We start from the raw sequence: 25,858 nt of genomic DNA, 5'->3' as shown, positions 1-25,858 counted from the left end.
CGTGTGCGGGCGCCTTCTCCTGCGCCTGGCGGTTTCCCCCTCGCTTTGCCTCTCGCTTGCAGCCGGAGCCGAGCGAGAAGGCGGCGCGATTGGCTGCTGATTACACAGATCAGCCCCGGGAGCCGGGACTCGCACTCACGCACGCACCCCCCCCCCCCTCGCACCCCCCACAAAAACTCACCCGGGCTGCGCCTGCACCACTCAAAGCCGGGGCCGCGCATCAGCCGCACGGAGAGCAACACCTCCACCTCTCGCCAAGAAGCAACCTGCGCAGGAAGGGAAATAAGCAGCTTGGCTGCCAGCCCCGCCAAGGACGCACCGTTTACACGGTGGCGCTTTCCTCCCACTTTTTTTTCTTTTTTTTTTTTTTCTTTTATTCCCCGAAGAGGAAACCCCATCTGCGTTTCGAGCGCGGCCCCTCGAGCCGCCGCGGGCTGCGCCTCGCCCGAGCGCCCTCGCTCCGCGCTCTCGGTCCCGCCCGGCTGCCTGCGGGCCGGCGCAGTGGGACGAGGGGGCTCCGGCGGGCGCCCGCCGCGGGCAGGATGGTGGGCTCGGCCCGCTGGGTGCTGTGTCTGTGCCTGGGCTGGGGCTGCCTGTGCCTGGCGCTGGGGGACGCGCTCAAGGCTCGCTGGGTCGGGCCGAGGCGGAGAGCGGCGCCGGGAGGAGCGCGGGGCGGCCGGGCGAGAGCCGCGGCAGGTGACTACGGCTTGGGGCAGCGGCGGCGGCCCGAGCAGCTGCAGCCGGGGGACAAGGTCTCCGAGCACATGCTGCGCCTCTACGACCAGTACAGCGGCGGCGGGCAGGAGGCGGCGGCGCCGCGGGACCCCGCGGCGCTGCCCGCGCGGCACCCCCGCCGGGGCAACACGGTGCGCGGCTTCCGCCCGCTCGCCCCAGGTGAGTGCGCGGCGCGGAGCGGCCCCGGCAGCTGCCGCGGCGGGAGGGCTCGGCCGCGGAGCGCCGCCCGCTCGAGCACCGAGGTCGCGCGGGGGCCGGGGGAAACGGGCTCCGGCTCTGCCCGGGGAAACCCGCTGGCACCCCGCGAGCGGGGCGCGTCGTCAGCGGCCAGCTTGAGGACGGCGTGTTGTAGCACCCGGACAACTCAGTGGGAGGAGGAAAAGGGCGAAAAAAGTAATGTTTCCTCTAGCGACACTCGTGTAGTTTATGCTATGATGTTTACATCATTTCGCATACGTTAATTACTGCCTTATCTCTTCAACTCCGTATGCATCCTCCCTACGCTAAGATACGAGCACCATATGTGGGAAATGAGCTAATTACTCCCTGCTGTCTGGAGTGGTGCGGTGCCTGTGGAGCTTCTGTAGAAAGCAGGAGGTGATTTGCCACGTACAGAGTAGTGTAGAGTAAGCACCTGATTTGGGGGTCGTGTGGACTGCGTGGAGAGCGCTCACTTTCAGTCGCTGGGCACGGTGGAGGTGCACAGAAGAAAGGGTCTCAGAGAGGACTGGGGGGAAATGCAGTTTGTGGATAATAACTAGTGCGTTTCAGCATGTTTGGCAGTGGCACTTAGACCTCTGTCATTCTAGCGAGCTGTGTTGATAACCTGGCACGAACAGGTAGATTTGCAAAGAGCTTAAAGTTCTTTTCCATAAAAGAATATTTACAGGAGATAGGGGTAAGACTCTCTACGGCAGCGTTAGTACAGCTGGTCAGTCTCAAAACCGTTGCAGGGAATTTTAGCCCTTGAAATGATACGTCTGGGTAGCTGCGAGGGCTGGGTGGAACCCCCTGGGCAGCTGAAATGTCCGTTCTGCAAAGTACATGCACGAGAGCAGTCCTGTTCCTGCAGGTGCATCTGGGGATTTGTTCCTGCAGGTGCATCTGGCCACCTGATTGTGGTGGCCGGGCACTGAACGTGACAGGCTCGCTAGGCAGCGTCCCAGGCATGTGCCCTGGCGAAAAGGGGAGACTCCCTTGTCTTCACTGTGCCTCCCCCCAGGCTGCCCCTGCTCCTTTAGTCGATCTGATCACTGCAGGGGTGAAGGGTAAATGCCAGAGCCCAGTATGACCATCCCCGTAACACGACTCCCAAATCTACAGCATCGCAAGGAAATTGCTGCTTGTTTGACAACTGCTGTGCCACACAGAACAGCCTCTTTTGCCTGGCTCTTATTTTTTGTGACACTAACAGATTAACCTGGCAGCTTTTCCACTGAGAAGCGTCTGACGTTAGCACGGTTTTGCCTGGGAGCTTGAGCTACGCTGATTGCTTCCTCTCCCAGAAATCTGAGCAAGAGCTGGGCGCCTAACTTTCCTTAGGTTTCTTGGGCAGTCAGTCCTTCTCATTCTTCAAAGGCAGCAGTGTCTCTTAGAGGATCGTGCTGCACAGAGATCCAATGCTGTGAATAATTGAATGGCTTGGCCGTGTTAGATGCAGTCTATAAACACTCTCCATCATATGTTACTGTGAGTGTTTCTGTCCAAGACAGAGGTTTTGGAGGCAGGAGCCTTAAACGTGCTGGTCTCGGAGGACAGAGAGCTGGGACTCCCTAGCCACTGCTTCCACAGGTATTTTTGTGAGGAAGGAGCTTTCTGGTTTTCCATGTATTAAAGTCTAATATGTGCTTTTGCTCTGAAATAAACAGTGCCCTCACTGGAGAGAAGAGGAAAAAGAAAGAGGAAAGGCATAAGCTAAACTGAGTGATACTTGCTCCTTTAAGCATATCTGATTCAAGATATTTATTGTGCTAAACCTAGAAGGCCTTTGGTTGAAATCCCATCTCTGTGGTCTTTCTGATTATATTTATACTCTCACTTGACATTGGGTGGCAGCAGTCCTATAAACACACTATTCACTAATCCCTTTCCTTCTCCTCCAATACTTTCACAGTTCAAGTGCCAAAGCAATAAATTGGAAGTGGTTATAAGTTTTTTGACACTTTTATAAGTATTTATGCCAAATATTTAACCAGTTAGCTGTTGTCTTTCTCTCCCCGTAGACTGCGGCAGCTCATTTGTGTGGTTATCGATGGCAGAAAACCGAATTTTCGTAAAAAGAGTAGTTCAAATATTCCTTGAGGGGGGTGAATTTGGGAATGAATTCTGACTTTTTCCTTATGCCAGTCCTCTCTGCCATGGAAACAGCACATCCATATTTCTGAGATATTTTGTTTCCAGATTCTCTGCTGTGAATATTGCAACTGCTTGGTTACAAATTCTGGTCTCTCATAGGTTCCCTCCTTAGCTTTGATTTGGCTGTATTAATTAAAATAATCAATTATGTTGCTGTTACTCCTCCAACAATGTGCAGTTATATAATCCTGAGCTGCTAAAGCTTTTAGGAGACAGCTTTATAGCCAAGATGAGCAGAACTTTCTTAACGATCCACTGATCTTCCTTCTTCTACACCAAGAGGCCATAAAGAAAATCTCTAGTTATTTCATTTGCACTGTAATCAACCAATTTGACTGTATATTTTGGGGAGAGAAACTGCTTCTTTTCTAAAACACAGCTCAAATAGGCTGACCAGAAAAGACAGGGCATGTGGACATACATGGAAGTCCGTGCTTCTCACCCTAAGGATTTCTGGCTCTTTTTAACTGATAGTGTTCCACAGGGGAAGATTTTTTTTCTAGATTTCTCAATGAACTTGGCATTTTCAGGACCCTGTGCATAACAAGAAGAAAACTGTCAGGATTTGTTGAAAGGCTTCTCTTTTTAGCCTACAGAAAGAGGTGTCACGTATGGGAGCTATAGTCATATGATGAATAACCAGAAAGGAAAATGAGAGAGTGATGAATGAAAATGAGCATCTGAACAACTGTAAAATGCAAGGTTTAGTTTTGGTGGCTCAGTCCTCTGAGAGATAGGATGAGAACTTTGACTGTATCTGGGCACATCTGAATTTTCTATTGTATGCTGACTTAAAATATTTTGCACACCAGGACTGACAAGCAGATTCGATTACTAGTGATTTGTTGTTTGGGTTGGGGTTTTTGGCCTCTGTGTTTTATGATAGTTCATGTTCTTCTATTAAGGCAAACTAGTTTTTCATTAGTCTCATAAAATGATCTTTAAACATAACTATTCAGTTTGAGTCACTCAAAATATAAAGCTTTAACGCACATCACAAAGCTGAGAAACACCTGAACCTGAAGTGCATATGAACTGTATGTTAAGGACCTACATCATTTGTAGTATATCCAGTTACACTCCAGCACTATTTCCTTCTTTGACTTAAGAATTAAATTAGGGCACTTAGGTTGTAGAGTCAAAGGATGCTCAGCCTCTGATTTCTGTGGTAGCTGCGTCGGGCTACTAGTACAGTGTTGTGAGATATTTTGTAGGATGACACCGACAGCCTTTGTTTTGCTTCGACCAGGCCTAAGAGTGAGTTCTGCTTAAACAAAAGTCCTTAAATAAAGGGGTTTTTTAAGTCTTCGTCTGCAGGTGCCACGGTAGCAAGTGATGACCCATCCTACGTGGCTCTGAAATCAAAGCTAAAAGAAGTGTAGGCCAATCTGTGAATTAGAGCTGATTGTCACGCTTATGGTCAGCAGGATGTACAACACTGAGCAGATCTATACATCAGTTCCTGACCATTGGCAAAGCTGCTACATGACCAGATCTCCTGTTGGCATAAATCTGCCTACCTTCAATGCTTTCGGCAGAGTGGGGCACTGCTGCAGCTTCTGAAACTTTGGACCGGGTGGAAAGATAGAGCCTGGAATAAATAAAACAGAAAGTGGAAAGATTAAAAAAGAATATAAGCGTTTTAGCTTGCATTTTAAAGTAGTTCTAAATCATAACGTCACTAAAGGAACATGTCTTGGAAATGAGTCATTTTAAAAAGCTCAAGTTTAATTGGAGGGGCCCTCTCTAATGATGTTACAGTAAAACTGTACAGTCAGAAATTGCTTTAAACTCCTTTTTTATTGACTGAATTTCAATTAATTTTAGCTATTGCACCTGCCCCGGGCCAATTTTTGTGGTTTAAAAACTATGCTCTCCTCCTTTATAAGACGCTTTGCTTTCCTTTGTTGCGGTCTGAAATGCCCACGCCAACAAGGGAAATCACGTTCTGCACAGGGAAAACAGCCCATCACTGACAGCCATCGGCCTGAAAAAACAGCAGGGGTGAAACGTGAGTCTTTATCAGCTCTAGTAACATTAACAGACTTTCATAAAAATAGCTTTAAAACATTAAGGATGAAGCACAGGAGGGTGTGGGGTGTGTTTTTTGATATAACCCTATAAATACACTGCAACAGGAGGAGCAGGCTAGGGTTTTGGCAGAATGGGCTTGCAGGGTGTTAGGTTTGGTTTTAGGCAGTTCAGTCCTGACTCTACAAACATTATTCAAACACAAAGAGACAGCATCTATAGGTTTGGCCTCTCGGGACCAAACCAAACCGTTCTAGGCACTGGATTTGACTTTTCTGGCTGCTCTTGCTGTATCTCTGATGTGCACACTGACATACCATGCGCAGAGTCTGTGGTGAGTCAGCCCCAGTGCCAAGGGCCCATAACTGCTCATGTGAAGAGTTCTGCCCTGAAGGAGACGGGCAGGGTGCACAGTTTGATTTCCATAATGCTGACCTGCTAGTGGCGAGTGAAGTGGAATTCATCACGATTGTAAGGACAAAAGCCAGCCTTTTGTGTTGCCCCTTCCCAAATTCATGTACTTTTCTGATACTAGCTGTCTTAGGTAGCTTAAAACATGAAAAAAATAGATCATTTACCCACTGTGCCATGTGTTTATGATGTGCAATGTATATATTTATGCTTTCCATAGCATAAAACCAGCATGTACATTAGACTACAAGCATTCACCATCACTGCTTTTTTAAGTTCTGTATTTGAGTTATAGTTTTAAGCAGGGTGATGAGTTTTTATTTTTGTATGTAAAGTTACTAGCTGCTATAACCTCAGCTGATCCTGAAGGTCTTTTTTAACCATAATGATTCTATGAGAGAAGAAACGTAGCTCCCAAACCTAGTTCCCAGCCTGGAAATTGGTCCCATTTCCAGCTCTCGATGAAAGTTCATAGTTGGGCTATGAAAACCCACAAAACCATGGTTTTACAACGGAAACACTGATACATTAACTGTGTACTGGCACAAGGGCACCACTTTAATATCTCATTTAAATGATGGCTAATGATGACTGTATAACTAAATGGCCCTCATTATTGCATCCTTTTTCACCCATGGGATAGATTTGGCAGTCCATAAAAATGTCAGTGCATCCTCTATAAAGGTAAACACACCACATGTTAGTGGACTTGTTCCAGCTTATTGATGCTTGGAAATGCCCCTTGTAACATGAATATGTTCGTGCTGGTGATGTCAGTCTCCGCAGACCTGCTGCTTTTTCTTAAAAGGCCTTTTTTAATGCTAGTAACAGGCGACATGAACAGCTGTGGGTTGTTGTGGGAGGGCGAGGAAACACAAGCCATGTCTCTGAAGGTGCAGCAGGTACACGTGCTTTGGTTTGTGCGCTGGGAGCTGCGTTGCTTTCAAGGCTAAGTCAGAAGTACACAAGGTATTGGCTGCAATATTGCTGTCCTGGGAAGGAGGGAGGGAGAGCGCACGCCCTGGGATGGTGGCAGAGTGATGAGCGCCTACGTGACATAACGAGGTATTTCTGCTCTAGAAAGCTCTGTACTCCCCTTGCTGAGCGCTGCCAGCAGAGACTGGGGAAGCAGCCCTGGCCCCATAGGAGCTGCGCCTTGACACTGGTTGTCTGGGTTTTGTTCAAGCAAGGGAAGAGGGCCCGGATGAATTATGCCTTGCGTGTGACACGTGGATTGAGGAGGCCAGCAAAGTCTGTGCATTTAGTCTGCACATTTGGCTGCATTTATCTACCTTACCATGAAAGAAATGACATGTTCTTCTTGGGGAAGTACCTTTCTGCTCCAGCCCCAGGTGGAGCACTTTCACTGAAATCATCTCTTTACACGGTTTTGTTGCTCAGAAGTCTTCTGCATTTCCCGCGGAAGTACCAAAGTACTGCAAGAACGATGCCAAGTTAACTTGACTCCCTTTAGGTAAGGTAAGGGCTGAAAGTGCTCTGCTGGAAACCTGCTCTTAAGGAGTTTGGAGGGTTGCAAACTGACCCGGGGGGGTTACTGCTGTTCAGGCAGTAGTACTGAGTTGCCACTGCAGTGCATTGTACATGGGGGTGATTAAGTATGAAGTTACCCTTACAAGTGCTCAGAGATATAAACCAGAATTCTTAAGGTAGTGAGGCTGGGGGCTTCCCTCGCCCCCTGTGATTTTGGCCCACCCGTTGGTGGCAGTGCAGAGATATCCAAAGCTCCTAAGGCCTTTCCATGGCCACCTTAGTGCGAGAGCTGGCTGAGGGGCAGGAGGGGACTGGCTGTCCAGCAAGCTGTCCCACTCGAGCAGCAAATACTTGAAAGGGCATGTAGGTGTCTGCCACGCATTACACCACAGCAAGCAGCACAAAGCAAACTGCACATGTTTGACGTTTCAATTTTGTTAGATACTGAGAACAGCAAAAGCTATTAGGATGCCGTAATTTTCCACAGCTTTTTTTTTTTTCCCCTTCAATGTGCAAAGTGTTGTTGTTTCTATAGCCAGGTAAATAGAGGGCTGTGTGGCCAGTAGATTTTGTAATGTGTATGATTTGAAAGCTCTTCTTTACAGCAGGCAAACTGACCGGAGTCCTAAGGTGGGCTTAGGCAGTCGAGGTTTTATTCCTGCTTTCTCCACTGGCCACCAGGCAGATGTTGAAGAACTTTGCTCTGTAGTTTACCCTTCCGTTTAATACTGAGGTATTGATACCAGCCTACAAAATATCTTTCCATGCAGTATAATTGTGCTAGATTCTACTCCTGCAGAATGAAGATACTTTATTGGTAGCTGAAATTATGCTACTGCAGGATCTGTGTGCTCTGGGTTTGAGGCTGACACTGCTGAAGTTGCAATGTGCAATTGAATTTTCTTGGTGAGATACTATATTTGTGGGTGCTTTACAGCTGAATCTTTCCTTATCTGTCTGTCATTTTGGAAGGTATTTACTAGCCTGGGGGATGTGTATTTAACTTCACTGTGCACATCTAGGATTCAGTTGTCCCTGTCACACAAAGGATGTCGTTGACAGTGTTCCCAAGCTGGGATACAAACCCAATTCACACAGTTGTGCTGCTCTGAGCTGAGTCCCAGCAAATCCACAGAGCATCTGTGCTGGCTGCTAAGAACTGCCTTCGAGATGGCCTGCATTTTGCAAACTGAATTATTTGAAAACTTTTCTGAGCTAGTTGAGCATGGGAGTCTTTCAGTAAGAAAATAGCTCCACCTACTGCTAGCACTCAGTTTTTGGTGTGTTTAAATACTCGAGTGGCTTCTCGAGTTTTGCGTTTAATCAAAAGTATATAATCCTCTTGTGTCTGCTTCACACCAGCTAGAGTTTCTTTCTAAACAAAAGCAGCTTGCTTTGTGTTCCACTACAGTATGTCAATTTAGAACAGGCAGTATTTGTTAAGTGGGGTTCTTATTAAAAGTTAGAATCAGAACTTGTGATTCAACATACAACAGTGATACAAAAAAAAAAAAAGGCTTCATAAACAGACACTAAATTCTAGTTCCTAAGAGTGATACACTTAGTGCTTTGCCAAATTATATATTAACCTTATTATATTAGTGATTACAAACCAAGCAGAGATCAGGTGTTTGTGTGTGTTACTACAAATGCAATGAATAGCTGCTTTGGGGCTTCATGAATTAAAACCAGAACTGAACCCATGGACAATATAGTTTCCCAGTAATAAGTAATAGGTGAAAATTGGATGGATTTGTTATGATAATTTTCAGCTATTGGAAACTTGCCTTCTAGAACCTATATAATGCCCTCTCAGGCTGGACCTGGAGGGCCTGGTCATCTCATTTTAATCTTTTTTCCCCCTTATTTGGATGAAAAGTACATGATGATTTTTCTCTACTATCATGAAGTGATGCATAAGATATACTGGCGAGGAAGGGCTTCAGTCTCATGAGTGGATTCCTACTTTTCTAAAATACATTTTCGTGTCCAAAATATTTGTTTCTGGAAAAAAAGAGGCCACTGAAAAAAAGACGGCTGGGGAGGAAGAATATGGTCGTTTGATGGGCACATTTCAGTGTCATTAGCAGATGGGATACTGCTGATGAGAAGTGCAGAATGTCACCCATAACATGGTTGTGAACACTTTTGAAAGATCACTACTGGAAATGAATTGTTTTCAGCTGCTTGGGCAGAGGACCTAGTGGAAGCAGAGGAGTCCACAGGCTTGTTGGCACTTGTCTTTTTTTAGACCAAAGAAGGAAGCTGGGGGGAAACAAAACTTTTAACTGCCACCACCCTCTATATCCTCTACTTCCCTTCACCCTCTGGAAAGGGTTTTCATGTGCAGCATTTAACCTGATGTTCCCCTGTTTTCCTAATGTGTTGGGTTGTTTCCAGGCCTTTTGGGGGCTGTAGAGCATACCTTTGTTTTACTGTATTTGACTTTTCCATACAGCCTGCTTTTACAGCTCTCAATAGCGCCTTAACATTTGCATCTATATTTCTTCTGTTCTGAAGGACAGACATAAACACAGTCCGACCAGGAAATTTTAAAGCAAAAATTAAGCCTCACCTGAGGCCTGAGGTTTTCTGGTGCACCCTAGAAGGATTTTAAGTAGTCAGGCATATTTTTTCACATATGAGGTCTGTGTCGGGGCTGGTGCAGGGTACCTGTGATGAGGTTGGCTTCTCTAATTTCACAGTTGTGGAAACCCCACGTTCCACAGCATCCTTCCTAACTGATAGAGTAACATCTTGATCACAAAGAAGTATTTTCTTTGGCTTGTTTCCTCTTCGCAAAGGCAAGTGGGTGCATTTTGACCCCTTCCTCCGTCCCCCTGCCCTTTAGTTTTAATGCTCTCTGTTGGTTAACAAGGTTGCTGTAGTACAGTCCATCTGTCTCCAGCTACTCTAATCAGTATTGTGTGTGGTGTCTTTCTTGTGAAAATTAAGGAAACATCTGAGGTGGAATGACTGAATTTTACCTGAGGTAACTGAAGCAGCCCAGGGCTTGCTTATTGTATAGGCAAATGTATGTTATGATCAGTATTTTGCTTAGCCAGGAGATGGTCAGACAAGCTTTTGTGACTTGAGGTCATGACAAATGCTGAGTTGTCTGTCCGTCTCTCTGCAGAACTGACATCCAAGGCTTCAAAATATGGAACACTGATCCTTGCCTCGTGTTTCTCCTCCTCATACCTCCAGAAACAGGCGACGTTTGTTCTGTGTGGACAAGTTTGTTGTTAGTGTGCCCAGCTCTAGCCTAGAGGTTGCGAAGGGCTCTGGTCAAAGAGCACCCGGCTGCGTGTGTGAAGGTTACCGTGCCATGGTCTCATGGGGCACGCTTAGCACTGAGCACAAGCATCCTTTGTATGTCAGTTTTAGCTTGGCATTTAAGCTGGTCTTTTGGGTTAGCTTAATGTATAAGGTAGAAAGCAACACATCTAGTCCATCTGGACTAAATATCCCTAACACTTTGAATCGCCTGTATTCTTATGCAAATATTTATTCTTCTAGGGAGCCCTGGAAGCCAAGAGCTGTATGCTTTTAACTTGACCTCCCTCACCAAGTCGGAAAATATCTTGTCAGCCTCGGTGTATTATTATATTGGTGATCTGCTGAACGCTGACTGGAACTGTTCCCGATCCAGAGACTGTTCTCGTCACAGGCACGGGAAACCTGAAATTCAGATTCAGCTGTCAGTTTGGACCTTTCCTACTGTTGGGAACCAGACTCGGAGTCTGGGACGTTTCCTAATAAATGTCTCCGCTGCGAATCGGGATGTCCCAGCCTGGCAGTGGAAGGATATCACTCAGGTCCTGCACGAGGCAAAGCAAAACGATGAGCTTCTGATCAATGTCAAAATGGATGTGAGTAACCATCATCCCTGGAAAAAAGCACCTTCTTGCTATGAACCCTACATTTTGGTATATGCCAATGATTCTGCCATTTCAGAGCCGGAGAGTGTTGTCTCCAGCTTGCAAGGGCACCGTAATCCCCTGGTGAGGATCTTCCCCAGGACAGAAAACCACGTCAAGAGTGGCCTCAGCAAGCGGCGGCGGAAACGCTCCGCAAACGTCCTGCTGCCATTGCAGAATAATGAGCTTCCTGGGGCCGAGTACCAGTACGGTGAGGATGAGCGATGGGAAGACAGAAAGCCCTACAAAACCCTCCAGCCACGGCTGGCAGAGAGGGCAAAGAGTAAGAAAAAGCAGAGGAAGAATCATCAGCAGAAGAGCCAGACTCTCCAGTTTGACGAGCAAACCTTGAAGAACGCCAGGAGAAGGCAGTGGAACGAGCCGAGGTACTGCGCCCGGCGCTATCTCAAGGTGGATTTTGCAGACATTGGCTGGAGCGAATGGATTATTTCCCCTAAATCCTTTGATGCCTATTACTGCTCGGGAGAATGCCAGTTCCCAATCCCAAAGGTATTGTGCTTAGCGCTTCTTTTGCACTGTCCATTACTGTGCCATCACTGTACAGAAGGAATACTCGTGTAGACTTGAAACCTATGCTTTTTTCTCCAATATCAGCAAAATTACACTCTTCCTGTTGCATGTTAGGATGTAGTATAAATAAGCAATATCTCCATGTCTCATGCTACAAGGAATTTGTTAGAACAGTTAGAATGAAGATAGACTTGCAAAGATAATGAAAAAAATACTGCATGTGGGTATACATATATATTTTTTTCCCAGAAGCCATATAGCTATAAAGCACTTACTGACCAGTGCTAATGATGTGTGAGTTTGTTACTGACGTGTTTAACAAACATAATATCATGTATTCATGATAGCTTAAGGGAAAAATGTATAGCAGTCTAAGTCCAAAAGTAGAAGCTTAAGATGATCAGCTGCGGTTCTTTCAGCTCTCAAAGAAGTGACAGCTGAGGTGGTTAGTAACTCCCAGGATCTAGCAGTTGCTAGAGCATAACCATTCCATCCCATCATTTCACATTTATATACATATGTGTGTATATATATATATATATATATATATGTACTTGGCAGACATGCAAATTAGGTAATCACTTAGACTAAAAGACTTTAAGAGAAGTTCCCTCTTAATGGCTGTCAATATATATCATATATTTTGAGTGAGTAAAGTGAGCGGGAAGAACCACCTTTGCTTTGGGGGGGTGAGGTGTATATTAAATGTAGACATGGTTAATAATAGATACCCTCTAGAACAAATAAGGCTTGAGCAAAGGCTCTAAAGCAAAAGAGGCAATGTAACAATAATTTCCCTTAGATAAAGCCTTTCTTAGTACCCGCATCTGGAAAATCCCTGATGTGCTCCAGAAACACAGGGCTTAATTCCCACACTGGTTCCAAACCTCTGGAAATGAGAAGTGAGCTCTACAAACTCTCCTGCAAGCAGAACTCCCTGAGATGGGTTCAGTACCAGTGGTTCTGAAGTGGCAAAATGATTTTTAATTGAAAGTTAACATGTTGCTTGGCACTCCAAGGCATGACGGAGTGCCCATGGCTGAAGTACAGTCTAAGTAAAAAAAATGTGTTCCAGCTTTATCTGAGAGTTGTCCATCTTTGGCTAATTTCCCTAAGGAATGATAGTCTGCATAAAAACATTTTCTAATATACAGTGCCAAACGCGTTCCTGCCAAAGCAGGTTGTGTTTTGCTGCAGTCCCAAAGGAATTCTTTCCCTCCCTCTGCTCTCCGTGTGGAATACATAGATACACAATCCCTACCCTAGAAGAGCTTACAGTGGAAAAAGGTGGAAATAGCAAGGGGAAGATGGACAGGCAAATAAAGCACCAAAATTAAGTCATTTCCTTGAGATGGCTCAAAAGGCCTGATAGCCATGAATTAAGCCTACAGTCAAAGTCTACCAGTGCCTTGACCAGGACACCTGTTCTCTTCCAGGAACACCCACTAAAATATGTTATCCCGCTTTTCTGTGTGAAACTGCCTAGCCTTGCTAGGGTTAGGAAGATAGAATCAGAATGATACAGTTATTTAGACACTGGGATGCTGAATACTTAATGGCTACAGAGAGAAATAGTTTGTTATTCTGTTAGGGGGGCTGGTTGTGAAACCTTGTCATGAGTCTAGTTCCCTGAAGGCAGTTGGTAAATTTCTGTTTATTCTGAAATTTTGGAAACTGTTCTTTTTGTGCAATTTTTAAATCATATAAAAGAAAAAGTGTGTTTTCCAGTGGAAATGGCAATCTAAATATATGTAAAGATGAAACAGGCATCTTTCAGAGCCATGTGTTATTCTTGTGTCACACCTAATATCTGGTGTTACTAATAGGATTGCATTTGCAATAAGCATCAGGCAACAACAAACTAATCTGTACCTATGGGTATATAATGTTGCCTGACTGAGGGCGAGCTCCTCAAGTTGACAACCTGTTGGATAATTAGGAACAGATGTGCCTTTTCCCCCTCCCTCTCCACCTCCAAATATTCTGGCCCTGCCCTTTCCCTGATTTCAATTAGCTGGTTTGCCTGCTGTCAAACCCGCACATGTTGAGCTAGCAGAACAGTGCAGAGCGTAAAGACCAGGCAGGCTTTTCCCAGGTCAGGAATGAAAGCTCATAGTTGACATCCTGTGCCCTCCTCCTAAGGTATCTGCAGTGAAATTCAACAGGCTTGCAAGTCTCCCAAGGATGCATGCAGCTTAGCAGGTGCAGCCTTAGCCACAGCTGGACTCATTCAAAGGTTTGGCAGTTTGGAGTCGGTTTTGGCCCTCTCAGTGCTCCTCCTGGCCTCCCCTCCCTCTTCTGCCCTTATAGATGGGTCTGCTTCCCATTAGCACGTGCTGGACAGAGCATGTGCAGCCTTGAGGCAAAGATGATCCAACTTCCTGCTACTTAGGCAGGGCATAATGCCACTGCAGTGCTCCAGGGTGGGTTTTGGTTTTGCAAAAAACATCCAGCTTTGGGCTTTACTCTGGTGTCAGTTCAATTCCCCATTGGCAGAAGCAGAGTTATGCCAAGACTAGTTAGCATCAAAAGTGCACCTTAAAGGCCAGGAGCACTGTGTCTGTGACAGACTTGGAGTATGGAGGATGCGCTGTAATCAGAAGATACCCACATAAAATAGATGGGTTTCTTGTTAAACTCATGTGAAACGGAATGACAGAGGGCGGTTGGGCTATTTGCACTGATATCACAAGGTCTGTGAACGATATTTGAGGTCAGTTCTGTACATAAAAGCATAGCTGCTTCTGGACAACTCCCTGGGACATAATATAGCTCAGAGCCCAGCCCAAAAAGGGAACTCAAGGAAGAGTTTCAAACTCCACCCAGTCAGATCGACTGATTAGCCCTATCAAACCCTCAGCGATTACAGAATGGCTCAGTGCCATAAACCGGTGAATCGCTGAGCTCCTCTTCAGTACAGTATAATTATGACTGGTAATTTCAAGCTTGACCAACAGAAAACACGAAAGGAAAAAGGAATGTGCATTCCTTAGGAAATGGCACCAAGGGCACAGATTGCGTATTTGAAGATAAAGTCAGGGTTTGCAGTAAGACCTTAATCTGACAGACTTTAATCCGGCATATTCTGAAACCTTTTCTGAATTCCCGTTCTGCTGGTGCTGGGGATAGCACGTCAGCCTCACTTAGATTGTTTTAACCTTTTGACATCTAATCAGAAGGATTTCAAGCCTGAACTTTTGGCCCCAGTGACTTAGGTGGAGTAGTGGAATGAGCCTGCATGCAACGGCAGCTTTCACACCCTCCTGCAAGCATAGTTTATAGAGGAGTTGAAACTGTGTGTCAGTCTGGCAAACTCTAAAAATGCTTATAAGCTACTGTTGAGTAATGTAGGTGTTCTTGAATTAGAAGCAACCGCAAGTCTCCTTCTTGAGATCTGCTAGTTAGACTGATGGAAATGCCTTGTAACCATGCTGGCTAACCTACAGCCTTTAAGAAGTTGCTGAAACAAGCTTTGTATTTCGGACAGAACATCACCAATAACCTCTATCTCCATTATCCAATAAGGTATTAATCTTAAACAGTAATGGGCAATATATATATATATAAAATTTATATATATATATATAAAAAACCTAAACAGGTAGACCTCCTGTGTTTGAAACTGTACCTGGATCTCAAATATACTTAAGGAGAATCTGAATCTTTTGAAGGATAGGCAGCATCTAGGGCTATGGGCTGTTTCTCAGCTTCTCTGCATGCAAGCTAAGTTCCTTATGAGAAGGAGGAAAACCTTTCACGTTATGTTTAGCGTGTAAAGAACAGCTAAATGCTCCCAAGTGAATCCTTTCCAGTTCTCTGTCAAAATGGTTCCTGTTCTCACTTGAGACTAGTTTCGAAAGCATGATATAGAAAAATAGACCTTTCTGATTGATTTCTTTTGGAAATTAAGGCACATCTGTCTCTGGAAGAGAGGAGAAAAAAATGCAATTGGCATTAGCTGGGAGCTACTTCATCTTAACCAGGGGCAGGTTAGACATCCAGAAGAACTAGAACCACATACTTGAAGTGTACTAATGCACAAATGATATAAGGAGAAAGAATCTCACAGTTATTCCTGTGTTCTTTTTTTTTTTTTAATTTCTTTTTTAAGTTTTTTTCTTTTGTTTTTGCATGCAAGGTTGTTAGGACTTGCATAGATATCTAATCCTCCTGACTTTTTTGAGAAGCAAATCATCTCGCACACCTGAAAAAAATGCAGATTGCTAAATTGGCTCAAATCATCTTGTTTCATATATATTTTAGTGTCATCTGACTGAGCATATCTAACCATGATTCCCAGGGTCTTTGTGTAAGTGGAGCTATCAAATGGTTTGTTAAAATTTCTCTTTTGTAGCACTGGGGGAAAGAAAAGTCTCAGGTTAAAATGAATGTGTTGTGCATAGTAGGTGCTCCCCTCCCATAACTATTACAGATATTTTGCTCTGGAAATGTTTAGGGGCTTGGAGGTCAAGTGTAATGTGTTCATTTTTCATTTGCCTGACTAGTCAGATTTGCTTTATGTTTCTAACAAACAAAATGTGCCGCTGTTTGCATGAGTATAAAGTCATGAAACTCTGTCCTTTGGAGCAAAATATCACAGAAATATGAGATACAAATCCCCCCCCTTGGGATTTGGGGGCTTAGTTAAACAGTCAGGTCACTGATGATGTATGTTCCAGATGAAAAGTGCAGTTCTTCATAATATAGTCAAATTTAGAGCAATTTGAGCTATTTGGCAGGAAGAATAAGAGCACCGACACCACCTTGCAAGACAGCCAGCTGGCATAGTGAATGTGAGGGTGTAAAGTACTGCCCTTCTCGCCTCCCTACACACCTTTCGTTATTCCTGATGCACCCACATTCCTTCAGACTAACTTCCCAGCAGAGAGGCTCTATTTATGTAGCTCTCCTAATGAATCAGCCTACTGGTGTGAGGTGGACTGCCTCCCTCCTGCCGTATAAGTTTTACGACTAAATTGAATGGCAGCTCGCGTGGGAAGAGGCTCCCTTGACGTATAGTACTCCTCGTTTCAAGGCCTGCAGCCTGGGTGTTTTCCTAGAAAGGCATGTCCCACCGGGGGCTGCCGTGTCCCCATGCGAGTTGTGGAGCCACAGTGACATCCAGTGGCCAGGAGAGCCCTGCTACTGGCCTGGGCACGTACTGGGATGACAGCTGGTCCTGAGTGATGCTCGGGTATCTATAGCTAGAGAGCCATTTGGCCTCTATAGGGCCCTTCTTCAAGAAACTAAGTTTAGTTCCACGGTGACGTAGGGTACGTGGGTCTGTTTTGGCATGGGTGTGTGTTCATTTTGTGCCTGACCTTTCTCTTGCAGGCCCTGAAGCCCTCAAACCATGCAACCATACAGAGCATAGTGAGAGCGGTTGGAGTGGTCCCCGGCATTCCCGAGCCTTGCTGCGTTCCTGACAAAATGTCCTCTCTCAGCATCTTATTCTTCGATGAAAATAAGAATGTGGTTCTTAAGGTCTACCCTAATATGACAGTGGAGTCCTGTGCATGCAGATAACATTGCAGCGGACCCCTTTGAAATGCTGAGGTGATTGGTTACTATTGGGTTGTTGTTTTTCATGGTTTCTACTTCTTGTTTGCACTGCCAATGCATTTCATTCTGAAAACGAAAATAAATCGGAATAAGAAGATGGAGTGGATTCTGGATAGGAATTCCCAAGGATGGGCCATATGAAAACGTAGCTTATCTTTGGATGTGTCCCAGAGGTAAGGTCTTGGTGATGGACACTTATCGTTTCTTTGGAAAAAGAAAGATGAAAGAGCAATCTACAGAAGACTCTTCAAGACATTAAGAGACTGTCAGAAGGACATATTGATCTATTTTTGTACAAGATTTTGGAAACAGCGGTCGCTGTTAATTCTTCTCTCCATTCTTCTAGTGACTAAGGGAGGTGGAGAGCAGAAATATAGTACTCTCTTTTAAAGCTAAGCTTTCTGCTTTAGTTTACCGAGTAGAGCGCTGTAAGGAAAACATAAACAAATCTGACATTCTAAGAGCCTTAGATAATCCAGCTTAGACATATATTTCCTCAGTATGACATTTCACTGACTCTGTATATGTATTCATTTTCATTAATGTATTCCTTGTAGTATCTCAAAAGTAAAACCTTAACTCAGTGGGTAAAGGTATGAAAGTGTCACTCTCAGTGAAGTAGATGAGTAAATTGTTCATAAGAAATATTTTACAAAATATTTGCAACTTATTATGCACAAATCTACAGTAGTTGATTGTTGATGTGAAATTATTTGGTGCATAATTTTTGATCTGTAAAATTTCACTATGATTAACTGAAACTAGTTCTGTTTCATTAGTTCTGAATAGGTTACATGAATCTGATGTAGCATGTCTTTTGTTTCTCATCTTGGTCTGCTTCTGCTTTTAAAATGAAGTTTGTTGTTGCTATGCTGTCAATTTAGGAATTCTTACCAGCAGGTTTTGCACAAAAAAAAAAAAAAATGCTTTCCTTTAATTTATCCATCAGCTTATTCATTTGAGAGATTACTAGCAAGGAAAAAAAAAAGTCTAATGGATCATATATATAAAGAGCTCGTTCTCTCATTTGGAGAATATTCACAGGAAAATTTCAAAAAATCCTGTTTCATTTCCACCAACATAATCTATAGAGAAAGATGTTTGTTTGAAGTGCCTCTGGCTGCAAGAACAATGTTTATATTGCACTAAGGGTCAACACTGAACAAGCTTTTCATGTTATCAACATAATTTATGAAATGGTATTCTTAAATAGCAAATACACATTGTGAATAAACTAACTCCCAAGTCATAATGAGGGTTAGATTCTCCATTTTGGAGTTAGCAGTACCTTAGTATATCAAAGGTGATTACAATATTCCTATGTAAAGGCTTTTTTTGCAGGTTCATTGCTATTTGAGGCTCTTTCAAACACTTAGTCATTGATTTTTGTGTTTGGTCAGTGGTGCTGTGATGTTTACCAAGGTGAATAATGTGCGTGTTTGTGAGAGGTGTAGGCTTGCAACTTAGTGACCTATGAATCCTTTCAGCAATCAGTTTTTACCTGTGCAAAGACCAAGTTGAAGTTGACAGGTATTTCACTCAAAGAAAAGAACTAGGGATTAGGCCCAGATGCAAGTTAGGCTTGCAGTCCTAGGCTTACTTTTCTTGATTAGTGTATCCCTGAAGTCAGATTTGCAAAGATCCTGATACCTTTCTATGGGCTCCAAGGAAGTGACAATAATTAGCACAGCTAGCAGACTTTATTGCTCTAGATTAGCCGTAAAGGATCTGTGTCATGAAACTGTAGGAGAAAGATTGCCTTTCCAGACAACAGCTGTCTTCTTAAGCACACAGGAGCAGAACTGCCATCAAAACAAAATAGTCAAGGTTTGAAGCTGTGTTCTTTTGATCAGCCTCCATATGCAGGAGAAAAGTTGCATATTTTATGTGCAAATTGGCCTTAAAAACTGGCAGAAAAAATACTCTGCTTTTCTTCCATCTGAAATAACATAGTTGCAGATAGCAAAGAGCTGTTCTAGGACTCTAGCTAGGACTAGGGAGGTTGCTGTGTCTTGGTAATGAAAAACAGCCTGTGTCTTTGGGCTGAGCTTTGTTTTGTGACATTACAGATAGTCCAAAGCCGAAGTACACCAGAGTGAGTGTGTTGTAGGGCTCACCTTGGAATCTTTTAACAGTTGGCACAGTCCTTGGCTCCATGGCATTGGGATGCTTGGAGGTGGCCAGAGGCTAAGCCTGACTGGCTTGCAACAAGACCTGCAAGCAAGAACAGGTGCTATTTTCTAAAAGTTGTTATTTAAAATTTCTATAAAGATAAATACCTATGTTATACAATTGTGTGACAATGGGTGCTAGCACCAAAAAAAAAAAAAAAAAAAAAGGCACTCGAGCAATGAAGTTAACCAAATTTAATCTCTACTTTGTAGAGAACTTGTTGCAAAACAGAATTCACACAATTCTTTACAAGGCCACTGTGGCTATATGACAACCCTTCCCATTTCTTTCTTCAAAGCGAAGCCCAAATCCCTTCCTTTACAATATTTTTGATATCCAGTACAAGGCTAAAAGCTTTTGAGGTCGACAGCCCTTGTCCTCTGCAGCAGGATAGGAGGTGCTCAGCAAGACTTCATTCAAGGCTGGATGGGTGTTAGGGTTATAACGTGTTCCCTTTGTAGAGCAACCAAGAACTACATCCCCCCCAAAGGCAGCATAGCACAAACAGCACCTGGCAACTTTCAAACGTGCCCCAAAAAGCCAGAGAGTCACCACACTGCAATGATGCTGCTTCCCAGGAGAAGTGCAGCCCACCCCAAGGAAACTGGCCGTGGGACCCAGCTCCCCACAGGCAAGGGGCTGCAGGCTGCAGGGTCCCTGGCAGCATCCTGGCAGGGAGTTGGAGCCGCTGGGCCCTTGGACAGAAGGCCGGGACTGCGCCGAGCTCTGGTCAGTCTGCTCGTGGTACCCGATGCCGACAGGGAATGGGGCCCACAGAGGAATATTTTCTTAGAGAGCAGATGTGCCCTGGCCCACCACTTGGGTGGCAATGAGTAAGCCTTGGTTCAGAGCTTTTGCGCTCAGGAATGGAAGTGCTGCTATCTGCAGATGATTCGTCAGCGCAGCACTCCGGGACAGAAGCGGTCCCAGTGGCCCTTTGGAAGGGAAGCTAAGCTCAAGGCTACCTGAGCTCCTTTCCAGTGTTGTTACAAGGTTGGTAAAGGCTTTAAAAACGTCACCTGGAGAGCAGCATGAATGTGCTGTCCTTGGTTCTCACCAGCGTACACCCAGGCTTTGTCATTAACCTTGGCATGTGCCACTAGGTTCAATCCTCCAAGTAAGGTGTTATCTGCTCCTTCCAGCTAAACATTTGTCACGCTCTCTTCAGTTAGCTATGTATGTGAGATATTATATCCACAAGACTTGTTTTACATTTGTATTTGTAAGTGAAATGTTTTAACTAAAGCCGTGTCTATCATCAGTAATGTATTCATCACATAGACAATGATCTCTGTATATAACTAGGTATTAGTTTGAAATAATTTACAGCTAATGTTACTAATCACCATTAAAATAAGTGCGTGGGACTTTTCCCTCTTATCTCGTGTTTTGACAATACTATTGATTGATAAATGGTTCCACTTTCCATCTAATTATATGGTATTTAATGACGGTGCATTATTTTTATAGCTAGCTTGAAAGATGGCCAAGAGAATGGCTTGAGCTATGGAAGCTCTCCCTTTGCATAGGTTGTCCTCAAGGATACAGCACCAGCCTTGCTCTGCCGAGGACTCCCGTGAGAGCAAAGTCTCCTGTGAGTAGCAGGTGGTGAGCAGGCCACTGCAGAAACTTCTTCAAAATGCCACTCTTGAAGGCTGCCTGGGGAATCTTACAGCAAGTGTGCAAAATAGGAGGTGCAAAACGAAACATTTTGTTCTCCAGCGTGATACCTTGACCCAGGAGAACTGTCACTTGGAATGAATGTCGTTGTTCCCCTGAGCTGGGATGTGAAGGCAGCCTCCGTGTTCTGAAATTGTCTGGGACCCTGAACTTGTGAGGAGCTGAGCGCCCTCGACGAGGTGTCGAGCACCCCTGGGGTTTCTAGGAGTCGCCGTGCCCTGCTCCAGGACTGGCCAAAGGCTTTGAACGTGCACCTCTGAGGAGATACCGATAGTGTGCGGGAGGAGCACGTGCTGTTAAGCAACTCATTTCTCTTTGTAAAAATAGCTTTTGTAAATGATTTCTGTTTAGAAGTTAAAGCTTGTACAGATAATGTCAGTTTAAAAAGAAAAAAATACCCCAAAAAAGATATTTTGTATATGGAAAGAAGCTTTTACAGATACTTTTAATTTATTTTATATCTGTTGCCATCTTGTCCTTTTAATATTGTCCTCTTTTACTGAATGCTCTTAATACAGTTTTCATGGTCAAGTTCACAAGGACAGGTTGCAGCAACACTGTGAAGGGCACGTTTCACTACTGATGTATAAGCTTGCCTGATTTGTATTAGTTTCCCTTAAACAATAGGAAACTTTCACTATGAACTCTGGAACAAAAAATATAAAATAAAATCACTTTTTACATGAAGAAATAATTCTGTGTTGTCCTCATGTCTTTCCAAGAACAGTTAAGTCTGCTAGCTTGGATGTTCAGCATGCTGGAAATGCATCCATCTCCAGCGCATGTTTGCAAACGCAATTCAAACAGAGGTTGTGTTTATAGAGCAAAGTACATAATGGCTGGGGAGTGGGTGCTATGGATTGAGTTAAAGGTTAGCTAGCGTGACAGTAATAAGCAACAAAGGTTATTGGGCTTGATCCAAGGCGCAAGGGTGTTGATGGGTTTCTGTCTTTTGGCTTCACTGAGTTTTGATCCTAGCCTGCAAAAATAATGCAAAAATTGTGATGACACCCCATAACTTATTAGAAGAGCGAGGCAGCCCTAATTGCTTTCTTGGTATGGGCAGTATGCGAGGCCACTGTGTTAAAACCAGGATGACAAGTAAATTCAGCAGCATTACTGCATATTGCACACAGCTGCAAACTGAAGAAGGAAAGAGGAACATCAAGAACTGTTGTTCTAAGGAGATGCCAGCTGGATGGTCCAACTGAATGAGGGGGGTGGGTACAATATTGTCCCTTCTGTGAGGTCGCATAGGAGATAGCTGGCCTGTACCTGCCACATTAGTATCAGTGTCTCTCACTCTCTCTTTCACAAACAAGGTATCCAGACCTGGGAGATACACTGTAATTCCACAAAGGAAATGAGAGAAGATCCTGACTGCTGCTTTCCCATGACTGCACACCCAGGAACGGGACAATTCCCATCTGCTCTGTCCCTAGGAAGCATGGAGAGCTTTATGCATGTTATGGGCTTTGTCTTCTGAGCAGCTGGGAGGTGTCCCAAGTGATGGTAATGGGGGAACCCACATGTCCACACTGGTAACAAGCCTACCTCACTTCTTCATTTGTCTTCAGTAATAAGAATGTTTTAGTACACAACAGCAGAGCAGAAGCTGCAGGAGAAAAAGCTGTGTGGCACCTTCCAGGTGCAGCAGTACTTGTCACAGCAAGAGCCCTCCCACGTGAAATATTGCAGGGATGATCTAAGCTGCAAGTGCACTCAACTTCTCACGCTTTGCCAGTAAGGGAGAGCCAGCTCCTGCAGCCCTGCCGGTCCTGGCTCCGACAGCTCCCAGGGGCAGCGTGTTCCTTTAGCCGGACCTGAACACGGCAGGCTGGGAACTGTTGCCTACAAGACGCAGGCTTGATGCTGGAGCTCAAGCCCAATTTCATCCAAGTGAGGGGAAATGCACGAGCTCGGTGAATTAGGACACTTGCCCCTTTTGCTACAGTTGGTCTAAAGCACCACAGAAGGAATGTTTGTTGCTCTTCCTTTCAGATAAGGAAGCTGATCACTAATACAAGTAACATAAGCTCTTGGTGACACACACTAAAATGGGGTACTCTACAACGTTGCCAGGTGCATTTTTGAGGCATGTTAGGGTGGATTTAAGCTTTCTTTTACTTCATTGTTCTCTGATTAGTGAGACAGCATGTAAGACAATCTACTCCAGGACAGGCTTGACTTCCCTAATGAGCAAACAGGTTATTCGGCTGTCGCGCCTCCCGTTACTAGCCCAATAATTTAACAGGAATATTCATTCTGTCTTTTGATGTTGTTAGCCTGCAGCCCAGTAAGCGAAATGGCTTCTGGCTCAGCAAGTGCATCAGACAAACTTTACATGTGCCAGTACCTAGCTCCTGTACATCAGTGAAATGCTGGTTATGGAAGCCAGCCCAAGTTTACCTTTGACTTCTGTGCATCAGAATTTCACCTTATTTCAGTAGCATTTTACCAACTCCTACGAACTAACAATCAGTCACCGGATTGCCTACAATCAGTCACAGTTAGATGCCATAATCAAACACGTGAGCTCTGCAAAAGGATGCACTTTGAGACTGCTGCAGACCTTCCCGATATCTTGCTGCTGCCTCCAAAACAGCAGCAGTCTAATAGTAATTAGTATGGCGAGCAATGATTTGTGGATTCGGAAGAAAATGATTACCCACCATTCTTGCAGCTGGTGTGTGAGCCAGCTTAGAAACTGTAGTTCATTTTGATTCACACTATTTTCATACCACGTGCCAACCTAGGCATTAGTTCTAGTCCTTGATTACAAAAAGAGACAGGACATGGGACTGACTCCTGAGGGGAACAGATGTTTTGGACTACTCAAGCATTCCTGCCCTATTCCACCAAGCAGCTTGCACACCTAAGGGTCACAGAGGACAAGCTGTGACTATCCATGATTCCAGGTGCTCATAACATCAGCCTAAATGAGCGTCTGCCTCGGACACGGTGATCCCACCAATCCTTTCCTCCCTCTTGACTAATACAGCGCAGTACAGAGAGCAATAACGAGCTACTCAGTCCCTTCAGGATTCGTACTTGAGTCTGAGCTTTACGCGTGCACTGGACTCTTGTGCAGTTTGGGGAGCCACTCAAAGAGCACCCCAGGCCTACCTTGGGCTTTGATCCCGATCTGTTAGAGGAATGTTATTTTTTTAATAACAAAAAGAGTCTAAAGCTCCTGCTGAAATTGAACTCCATGATGCTCACTTAGCTGTGATCTAGCCACACAAAACAACACTTTTTTTTTCTTCAAATGCATTATTTTTAGCCTGCTACTTTTGAATTGGGTTTTAAAAATCTCCAAAGAAACACCCCTCAAAGATCATGTGGAAGAGAATGGATATTCATCCTTCCCAGAACAACCAACTCCCTCAGAAGCTGACGTGTCCCTTTCACCTGGGCATCTGACGCAGCAGAGAGCAGAAACTGTGCAAGTGGCTTTAATAAAAATCGAAAACAAAATCCAAGCAATACTGTGTCCTTCTCCTGGGGGCTGCCGAGTTTTGCATGGTGTGAATAACACAAACAAAACACCAGATACTTTATCTGTACCTGTGCCAACACAATCACAAGAAATGGTTGCAAAGTGAACATGAGTGGAGAAGCAGGGATTCCTGCACTCCCTTATGGGACTCTGGAGGAGAGACCCTTCTGATCCCAAGGCCCCCTGGGCTCGGGCGGTTGAAGGGCTGTCCAGCACACCGTGCTGCTGCTGTAACCAGCTCGTGCTGCTCGCTGACTTTCAAAGATGGGAGATGTCAACCCCTCTGGAGATGCGATTTGTCTTCCCAAAGGGCCTTCCCTTCTTCGTCGGTCTCAATGTAAATGTAATTACACTTCCTTAGGGGTGTAATCCCAAGAACATCTCTACTGTTCTGCCTTTTTCCCCATCAAACTGTAGATGGGAAAATCAATGTAGCTAGGCAAATAGTGCCCTCTTGTGATCAAAATTAAAAATAAATCGGGAGATAGTGGTGTGGGAGGAACACTCATAGGAGGAAATCTGTTTCAACCATGCACCTACCCAGCAGCCACCAACTGCTTTATTTACACATGCTGTCACCTTTATTTGCACATTGTAACTTAGCCCATTTCACACTGGATTTAACTGCAAAGGCAGGGGACTGGAACATTGGGGGAAGAGTCTTGGGATGTCTTTCCTATGACAGAGTTCTCAGCTGAGGTCCAACAGGCTGAGCGCTACAAGAGCTCAACCATGTACTTTATATCCCGGGGAAAGCTCCCTCGCTCTGTGGGCTAAAAGTTGATGTGGCAGTTGTGGAGCAAGTAGGAAAACTGGATGTTGTAGAATCAAAAGATGTAAGGAGACATTGCCACTTTGAGAGACACTGTATCCTCAGAAGGCGGCATGAGGTATTTGGTGAGAAAATACAACATGTGCTTTTTTCTGAGACACAGAGAACTAACAGAAGGGTTCAGCCAGAACCAAACCCTGCGTCCCGCCATTTCCAAGCCAACTTGTTCCTGCAACTTGTGAACGCTGCTGTGATCCAGCTTTTAGCAATCCTGGCTAACATCCCCCTTCAGCACGTGTGCCCCCCCCCCCCCCAGCCTCCAGGCCCAGCCATGTGCACTGGTATCTGTTGCCTGGGTGTGCTACGGGCTGGCACCGCTGAGCATCAAGTAGGTCCCAGATGGCAAAGCGGCCCAATGTGATACATCCTTTAGCATCCCCTCCTATCACTGCCAGTAAGTTCAGCCCTTGGTGTGTCAGATCCGCGTGGAGGGAAGGGGCCACACACTGATTCCGTGTCAGAGGATGCGCCCCATCAGGGCGGCCGCACCACAGCTTACCTGCTCACACACATCTCCCCTGCCCGAGGGGCACGGGCACAAGCAGCTGCGAGGCTCTTTGAGTACCTGCCGAAGCGGCACCAGCCGCCCTGTCAGCGCGCCGGGCAGAAACGGTCGCAACGGCTACTGGGGGGGGGGGG

At 45.0% G+C, this 25,858-nt stretch overlaps 1 protein-coding gene across 2 annotated transcripts; it reads left to right on the top strand.

Annotated features, from left to right (window-relative positions):
* The first annotated feature begins 542 nt into the window (after positions 1-542).
* Positions 543-21,569, top strand: BMP3 (bone morphogenetic protein 3). 2 transcript variants are annotated; one of them, XM_026042568.1, is made up of 4 exons: positions 543-894; positions 10,543-11,453; positions 16,809-17,030; positions 20,738-21,569. In XM_026042568.1, exons 1-3 carry the CDS (start codon positions 543-545, stop codon positions 16,998-17,000), a joined length of 1,455 nt encoding a protein of 484 aa, XP_025898353.1. In that variant the 3' UTR covers positions 17,001-17,030; positions 20,738-21,569. The 2 variants fall into 2 exon arrangements, with proteins under 2 accessions (XP_025898353.1, XP_025898352.1); XM_026042567.1 differs by lacking the exon at positions 20,738-21,569 and having other exon boundaries at positions 16,809-18,306.
* The last annotated feature ends 4,289 nt before the right edge of the window (positions 21,570-25,858 follow it).

This window comes from Nothoprocta perdicaria, unplaced genomic scaffold (genome assembly GCF_003342845.1).
Source record: "Nothoprocta perdicaria isolate Ctin4 unplaced genomic scaffold, notPer1 scaffold_308, whole genome shotgun sequence".
Classification (NCBI taxonomy): Eukaryota; Metazoa; Chordata; class Aves; order Tinamiformes; family Tinamidae; genus Nothoprocta; species Nothoprocta perdicaria.
This window is presented reverse-complemented; position numbering and strand designations above follow the sequence as displayed.

What these genes read in the sequence shown, in the direction of transcription:
- BMP3 (XM_026042568.1), top strand. Translation starts at nt 543, where the DNA reads ATGGTGGGCTCGGCCCGCTGGGTGCTGTGTCTGTGCCTGGGCTGGGGC. An exon ending in CTTCCGCCCGCTCGCCCCAG is followed by an intron (nt 895 to 10,542) that starts GTGAGTGCGCGG and finishes TTATTCTTCTAG; the next exon opens with GGAGCCCTGGAAGCCAAGAG. An exon ending in GCCAGTTCCCAATCCCAAAG is followed by an intron (nt 11,454 to 16,808) that starts GTATTGTGCTTA and finishes TTTCTCTTGCAG; the next exon opens with GCCCTGAAGCCCTCAAACCA.